This window comes from Gymnoscopelus microlampas (assembly GCF_963454915.1).
Source record: "Gymnoscopelus microlampas genome assembly, chromosome: 11".
Classification (NCBI taxonomy): Eukaryota; Metazoa; Chordata; class Actinopteri; order Myctophiformes; family Myctophidae; genus Gymnoscopelus; species Gymnoscopelus microlampas.
In genome coordinates, this window is record NC_139948.1 from 394,754 (window position 1) to 403,103 (window position 8,350).

Sequence of the window (8,350 nt, forward strand, 5' to 3'; positions counted from 1 at the left end):
TGTACACTGTATTTGGGGTGTGGGGTTGTGTTTTGGGGGTTCTTTTCGATTTGCACTGCTATGCTACCTCAGGTTGTTGCTCTTTTTGTCTTTGGGCTGTGTTTTTCTTCCTTATGGGCCTGTCCTCGGGATCGAGGACTCTTGTAAGGGGGGGGGGGGTGTAGCGGCCCACTGCGGATTGTGTGTGTATTGCACTTTAGTGGTTGTCAGCCAATGACAGGGTCTGTTGGGTGGGACTTCCGGGACTAGTGAAGGAAGTGACGTGCCCCTGTTATTGTGTGCGTGTGCTAGCCTACGAGCCTAGAAGGAGTACAAGTGGCCACATTAGCCTTGGATGTAATGTAACAGTGACTTGATGATAATAAAGAAGGAACCTAAACGGTGGATTATGTCTCAGCCTCCATTTCCTGGGATCGTTACAATACAATATATAAAATGTATACATCAATAGCCAGAAATCGCTGGCAGTGGGCAAACGCAGCCAGAAATAAGTCTGGCAGTGAATGAGTTGTTAATACAAGTATATCTTATACAATCTGTATGGTAGAGTATGTTAATACAATATGACTTATTAGCCTGGCTCCAGCCCCTGAAATCGCTAACCTCGCATTCAGGGTGTGGTCTGTGGTGACGCTCTAGAAGGCGGGGTTTTCTCGGTTGAAAATCGAACCGGCGGCCCGGCCCGATCGGGATAATCCAGTGTGAACCAATCACCAAAGAGTCCCACTTTGGCCATGCCCCCATCTCAGAAAACGGCTGCACTGAGGGGGCATTCAGACTGAATAATGGAGTGAAACGAAATGAAAATTCAGGCTGTGTTAGGCTAGTAGAGTATGTTAATACAATATAACTTATACAATCGGGGTGGTTGTATTTTGTCTCCCTACTCTTATATTGAGACATTTAGATCCTGCGTCTAGGTCACACATGACCTTTGACACAATCCTGTTTCTGGTTTGGCACAAATGTTGACCTGAAGGTCAAGATTCAATTTCTCCTCTGAGCAAACAGGCAGGCTCTATCAGCTCAATGGTAAAAATTAAAAAAGTAAAAACGTCAGCACTTGCGCAGGAGACTTCAAATCGGGGGTAGAACAGGAAAGTTACATCAAATATTGTTTTGTGGTGTAAAAAGTATAATATTTGCCTTTGAATGCAGTGGAGTAGAGGTTTAAAGTATCAAAACAAAGGATATGCTCAAAGTAAATTACACAAAAGAATGTACTTAAATAAGTCGTTCACTTATTTTCTATCAATTACAGTACCCTATGAAGCCTTGAATTCCTAGAGGTTGTTTTGCTTTTGTCATTCCTGAGCCAATAATTCGATGGCAGGGATGCTGGTCAGTAGGAAACTCTGCTGGTCATCAAATTATTGCCGTAGGAATGCGACGAAAAAAATAAAAATCTCCATGAAGTCAAGGCTTCATGGGGTGTGCAATTGATTGAAAATTTGGATTTTTTTTTGGGTGAACTACTCCTTAAATGTACTTTCCACCACTGCAAATATATAAACTTATAATAACAAACAGAGGCCGAGGTGGCACTACATTAAGCCTGTGCCAGTCTGTGCCACAGGCAGTGGTGGAAAAGTACTCAAATGTTTTACTCAAGTAAAAGTATCAATACTGCAATGCAGAAATACTCTGTTGCAAGTAAAAGTCTGGTATTCAAAATGTACTTGAGTAAAAGTCCAAAAGTATTGGCATCAAAATATACTTGAAGTACCAAAAGTAAAAGTACTCATTATGCAGAATGTCCCATTTCACAGGTTTCACATGTATAAAATGTACAAAAATTGTTAGAAAATAGCAGATCCACCAGCTCACAACGAGCTTGTAAATAGGGCTGAAGTAGTTAATGTATGTTTTGTGATAATAATCCAAATCTACAAAGTAGATTACTAGTAAAACTAGTAAAGTTTTTTAATAATTGTAGTGGAGTAAAAAGTACAATATTTGACTATGAGATGTAGTGTAAGTAAAAGTATAAAAAAATGTATATACTCCAGTAAAGTAAAAGTACCTCAACATTGTACTTAAGTACAGTACTTAAGTAAATGTTCGTTATGTTACTTTCCACCTCTGGCCACATTCGGCCATGCCAGCTGGAAATAAACTGTCCGACCTGACGGGGTCATATAGGTGAGGTTTCTGTGGCGTCGTGGACAGGTGTGTGACGTGTGTCCCTATTCGTCACCGTATCGTGTTCCTGCGGGGTCGTCGTCAGGGCCAGGGAGACCTGCGGCGACGTGTCGTCTGGGCGCTCTGGGTCAGGGGCCTCACCGGGCGCCGCTTTTGTCTTCCTCGCGCCCGCAAAGGAACTTGCGGCACCCTGTTGCTGCGCGCCTCCCACTCCTGCAAGGTTATCATAGTTAACCCATTCAATCTGGGAACGCATCTGTGTCATTTTTGATTTTTAGCTATGATTATTATTTTTAGACTTTGGTTATTCAAAAATAGCAGATCTACAAGCTCATAGCGCGGCACTCGCTGCCGCGCTACGAGCTTGTAGATCTGCTATTTTTGAAAAATCTTGATCTTTGTGCAAATCTTTGAATACATATATATTTTTGAAACAACATTTTCAACTCAAATCTTTACTTCTGGGGGTCCCTGGAACAACATATTTTGATGGGGATTGGCGGCAAAACAATAATTTTGGGGATCCTTGACATGAACAAGTTTGAGCACCACTGATATAGCAACAATAGTTTTTCAGAAAAATGAAGACATTTGTTGAAACATTTGACAGTTACAAATATTCGCTTTAAATATATATAAATATATTCAAAGATTTGCACACATTTTCACGATTTTTCAAAAATAGCAGATCTACAAGCTCATAGTGCGGCACTCGAATTCCTTGAATTCATGGATTTGGATGGATTTTTTGGATGGATTTTTGTTGTTGTTGCATTCTTGAGCCAATCATTTGAAGATCAGCGGAGCCTCAATTGACTCAATTGAGTCTCCTACTAAGCACATCATCAAATTATTGTCTCAGGAATTACGACAAAAACAAAAAACTAATAATTCAAGGCTTCATGGGGTGTGTAATTGATAGAAAATACCGTAAGTGTCTGTAACTTCCGAGGGTGTACAAATGGAACCAAATGGACCCTTATGTTTCTGTAAATGGACTCGTTGCTACACTCTTACAGTTAAATTAACACAGATGCTAATATGGTGTAGATTTGGGTCCCAGAGATCAAAATGGTATCAAATGGTGGTCCGTGGTCTAATGCATGTCAAACTGGGGGTCCTTGAAATGAAAATAGTTGAGAATCACTGCTATAGCCATCAGAATCTTCTCTTATATGGGGGGCCCTGGCATATATTTTCAAATGGGGGTCCGTGGGCTAATATGTGTCAATTTGGGGGTCCTTAACATTAAAAAGGTTTGAGAACCACTGGGTTACAGAAGCCCGCCTGGGAAACCGAATGTCCCAGGTTCGATTCCAGGCCTCAGCAATGTGTCGAGGTGTCCCTGAGCAAGACACTTAACACCGTTCTGCTCCCAGAGGCGCTGTTACTTAAATTTAAATACTGTTATTTTTTCACCAAAATCCTCATCCTACATTCAAAAAGATAATTAAATATCCAAAAATAGAATAGAGAAAAAAATGTTTTAGTTAACTGAAATACAAATAAAAACAACGCCTTACAAAATAAAAAATAAATAAATGGATGAAATCAGCTTCTTTGAAAATTGTCCAAAATCCTCAAAAGTAAAGAAAATAGTAGATCTGCTATTTTGATATTGTTCTGAGGTTCTTTTTGAATCTCGCCCCTGACTACCCAATATAACAACAACAAAAAACTAACGCTAGAAAGAATAAACTAAACCAAAACCTAAGCCTTTTAACAACATAAAAAACACTCAAATACTAGCAAACCTGCTTTAGAGCGCGGCCTTGCTGAAGTTTAATTCTACCGATGAGGGCGGATTCTGCCAATGCTCTTTAATGGGAACAGAACGGTTTGTTGCCATTTGCGGATTTCTGCAAAAAAACGTCACGCTACGTGTTTTTTTTTTTAAATCTGTGCAAATCTTTGAATATAAAGATATTTTTTATGAAACAAGTGAAACATTTTAACTCAAATCTTTGCTTCTGGAGATCCCTGGAACAAAATATTTTGAGATGGGGGTCGGTGGCCAAATACATATAATTTTGGGGGTCCTTGAGATGTGAAAAGTTTGAGCAACCCTGATTTATTTTTTATTTTTTTACCCAACATTTCAGTTTTCTGAAAAACTCATGTAAGTAAGTAAGTAAGTAAATTGTATTTGTATAGCGCTTTTCACAGAGAGGACTCACAAAGTGCTTTACATACAGCAGAAATAAAAACAGCAAAAAACATTCAATGATTAGAAACAGAAACGAAAAACAATACAGCAGACATATCACCATTGGAGGAAAAGCTCAATGACATTACCCAAAAGCATGTTGAAACAGTAGTGTTTTTAGCTGATTCTTAAAAATATCCACAGACGCTGCAGCTCTCAGGCCACGAGGAAGGGCATTCCAGAGTCTAGGTGCTACAGACTGAAAGGCTCTGTCACCTTTGGTGATTAACCTGGTACGAGGAATGACCAATAGACCCTGGTCCGCTGACCTCAGGGTCCTGCTGGGCACATATGGTTCCAGTAAGTCAGTTAAATATTCAGGTGCCTGGCTGTGCAGAGCTCTAAAAGTGAGCACCAGGACCTTAAACTGAACTCTAAAATCTATAGGAAGCCAGTGCAAAGATGCCAAAACTGGAGTAATGGACACCTTCTGCTTGATCTCGTTAACAGTCTTGCAGCAGTGTTTTGAATGAATTGCAGGCGGTCGATGGATGTTTTATTGAGGCAGGTGAGAACCGAATTGCAGTAGTCAAGGCGAGAGGAAACGAAGGCATGTATTATCATTTCTAGGTCAGAATGTGAAACAATCGACCTAAGCTTCGCAATATTCCTGAGGTGGAAAAAACAGGTGCGGGTCACTGATTTAATGTGTGTGTCGAGGAGCATGCCCTGATCAAAAATGACCCCAAGATTCCTGAGGTTGGGGCTCACATTGCTTTTGAGGGACCCTAAACAATCAGCCACCTTGGATTTAACGCCATCAGAGGCCACAATAAGCACCTCGGTTTTGGCCTCATTTAACTGCAGAAAGTTGTTTGCTAACCAGGCCTTAATTAATGTTGCTATATTAAACGTCAAAACAAAATAGAACATAAAAAAACATTACAAACCTCCCCCTCCCGCCGCGCCGTTCCGCCGGAACGAGTTCCGGACGCGGCTGGAGAAGCGGCGCACGGCACCGCCGACCGCGGCACCCAGGTCTCCATCTTTCTTCTTCTTCAGAAGGCCCACGTCGTCCTCAAGCTCCTCTGGCGGCACGTCGATGTTGCCCGTGTACCAGAAAACCCACCAGATGAGGCTGAGGAAGATAGATAGATAGATAGATACCTTTATTATCCCGCAGGATAATAAAGGTGGCGGCCGCAGGATAATAAAGGTGGCGCCCAGTGGCGGCACAGCAGTTAAGGTTGCAGAGTTACAGGTAAAGAGCAATACAAATAAAAAGTACTGTTGTGTACAGCAATATAAGGCAAAAAGAAAAAAACAAGAAGCATAAACAATACAGAGCAACGGTATACGGAGGCAAAAACAAATAAATTGTCCATTACAGTCAGTGCTTCATAAATGTCTCACCTGATCTCATCATAAAACAAATAATAGGCCTAATAATAATTATCATTGCAATCCCAATCAAAAAAGTGTCCATTCGGTCAGTGCAAAAGCGCGAGAAGTGAAAGTGCTCACAGCGAAACAACAGCACAAAGAAACCCACCCTAGGAATGTCATTAGAGGTCAGAGTCTTTGACATCTATTTATTCCAGGTTGTCCTGGCCAAGCGACCATTGTGTGTCAAATTGTAGACCTTCAAAGCTACCTGCACAAAGGACTTTCCAAGTCTCTCACACCTCCTCACCTCAGGAAGATGATGATAGCGCCGGCATAGATAAGGAAGTCGTAGAAGAAGACATCGGCGAACACGCCCGTCAGCAGCACCAGCAGGCCGAAGACATCGAAGGCCACCGCCGTCCAGAAGGCACACGAGCAGCGGCCCAGACCGCGGCGAGGGGCGTCCATCTTCTAATAATAATACATTTGATTTATAACGCACTTAACATTTTTGCAAATCTCAAAGTGCTACAGGGTTTAAAAACATGGCATAACAACATCAGAAGCAACCAAACAATTACATGGGACCGTACAAGGCTAAAGGGTCAAATTAAAAACTAGGTAAAATCAGGGCAAAGAGAAGGGGGAAAACAGGCCCAAGAAAATTAAGAAAACGCTTTGTTAAAAAGCATATTGTATATAAGATTTTGTAGTAGATTAAACTGTCATTTGACAGCACTATCATCGGTGTTGTGTAAATGCATTGTTTGTTTACACATTATCTTTTCTATTAACATGTTGGGTTCATGTCAGTGTGTATTTTCAGACAGTTAACCTTCTAAACCCTCAATAACATAGTCAATTTGACCGTTGGCTCTGTACTTGGTCAGCTCTTGTTCTACAAGCTCGCGTTGTGAGCTTGTAGATCTGCTATTTTCGGCTAATGTTCCCCATCACACAAAGATTTGGCAGACCCCCTTACTCTTAAAGGGAAACTAACTTTTGTGTTTCGGCAAACAAACAAACAATTGGCTTAAATATTACAACTACTCCGTGTCAGTAACGTATTTTGAGTACAAGAGGCAGATTGCTGCCTGAGGAAGAGTTGTACTTGTACTTGAATCGCATTGCTGAAAAGGATGTAAAATATAGCTGTTCGAGGTGGTCTCCCTCCTCGGTTGTTTTAGCGTTGAGTTTTTGCCTCCTTGCGAACCCTAGGACTCCACTTTTTTGTGTGGCAGTTAACTGGAATAAAAATGTATACAAGGCATTGCCAAAAATGACTAAGACTACAATTGAAAAAAATGTTTTTAGTTTAGTTAATTGGAATAAGAATACAAAACAAGGCTTTACAGATAACGATAACTTAGGCTACTGAAACAGTATCTTTGTCAATATTTCATACATAAGACTAGAGTTTGACAACTTAAGGCCTGTTGTCAAGAATCTTCAAAATTAGCTAAAATAGCTGATCTAAAAGCTTGCGACGTGTTGTGACACGCTCTTTTTGCTATTTTCTAAAACAAAATAACTAAACTGAAATTGAACACATGGAGTCAAAACAAAATTAAAATAAAAAAAACTATGAAAATGCCAAAACTATAATAACCTTGGTTCAGATCCAGTCCACACCGGTTCTTTGATCGGACGGTTCACCTGTCCAGGAAGTGGGAACAATGTTTAAGCGACGGCAGTAGAGAAAACTATAATTTGTTGCTGTCAGGCAGAAACCTCATATCTCCATGATTCAAAATGGTATGTGTTTCTGTAAATCCATGCCCTTGATGCTACTTCATCAGTGTCACACAAAAATAGCCGATCTACAAGCTTAAAATGAACGGTTTTGGACATAATAGGTATCCACCTGACAGCCACAAATGACATTATGACTTAATCCTGTGTGCACATATGAATGAACCACATGAGTTACATGGAAGGTTTACCTTTATCGCTGCTTTTGAGCAAACAAATCGCTACGTTACTTGACTGAGACAAAATGATTTATACTGTAAAGATTGTATACATACTGTACACTCACATATACTGTGTGTCCACCTGTCTGTCCGTTTGTTCGTTGTCCGTCTCTCTCTCTCTCTATCTCTCTCTCCCCCCAGCAGAAAGCCTTTATGTTTGTGGATTGACTTTCACAAGCGTTTGACTGGCCAGGTAACCTGAGCCACGTGAGGCGTTTACAGCCATTGTGTGTGCGTGTGTGTGTGTGTGTGTGTGCGTGTGTATGTGTGTGCCTGCGTGACTCTCTGTGAGTGTGTGTGTGTGTGTGTGTGTGTGTGTGTGTGTGTGTGTGTGTGTGCCTGCGTGTCGCATGTGCAGAGAGGAGTGGCATCATAAACAGGTGATAGGAGACATACAGGTCCATTTGTAGTGTGAAATAAACATGATTTAATTTGTGTGGGAGAACAATCCTTAGTATAGTGGTCTGTGTCAAGCTATTTAGTATATTTGCAGTTTCCCCGCGTGTAAGGGATGGTACAGTCCATAGGAGGTTTTAACTGGGTTTCACTCATACAATGATCATAACTTTTTCTTCTTTTTACTCTCCTTTATTTTAGTTTTTGTACTTTAGTACAGCTGTACAGGCAAGGGTAAGGTAAGTATTGTAAGGTGAAAAACCTTCAAATTAAACAATAACTACTGTAAATACAATGCACATGAAAT

The 8,350-nt window shown here is 40.8% G+C and overlaps 1 protein-coding gene across 2 annotated transcripts; it reads right to left on the bottom strand.

Annotated features, from left to right (window-relative positions):
* Nucleotides 1–2,070: 2,070 nt before the first annotated feature.
* LOC311056197 (uncharacterized protein) lies at nucleotides 2,071–7,798 on the bottom strand. Of its 2 annotated transcripts, none has more exons than XM_084072646.1 (5): nucleotides 7,713–7,798; nucleotides 7,284–7,330; nucleotides 5,982–6,145; nucleotides 5,239–5,426; nucleotides 2,071–2,355 (listed from the first exon to the last, which is right to left on the bottom strand). In XM_084072646.1, exons 3-5 carry the CDS (start codon nucleotides 6,140–6,142, stop codon nucleotides 2,135–2,137), a joined length of 570 nt encoding a protein of 189 aa, XP_083928772.1. In that variant the 5' UTR covers nucleotides 6,143–6,145; nucleotides 7,284–7,330; nucleotides 7,713–7,798; the 3' UTR covers nucleotides 2,071–2,134. The 2 variants fall into 2 exon arrangements, with proteins under 2 accessions (XP_083928772.1, XP_083928773.1); XM_084072647.1 differs by having other exon boundaries at nucleotides 7,618–7,732.
* Between the last annotated feature and the right edge of the window lie 552 nt (nucleotides 7,799–8,350).

Excerpts from the sequence above, each read along its gene's own strand:
- LOC311056197 (XM_084072646.1), bottom strand. The coding sequence starts at position 6,142 with ATGGACGCCCCTCGCCGCGGTCTGGGCCGCTGCTCGTGTGCCTTCTGG. Across the intron at positions 5,427-5,981 it reads GCTATCATCATCTTCCTGAG|CCTCATCTGGTGGGTTTTCT; the intron begins GTGAGGAGGTGT and ends TATCTTCCTCAG. Across the intron at positions 2,356-5,238 it reads CGGCGCGGCGGGAGGGGGAG|GAGTGGGAGGCGCGCAGCAA; the intron begins GTTTGTAATGTT and ends ATAACCTTGCAG.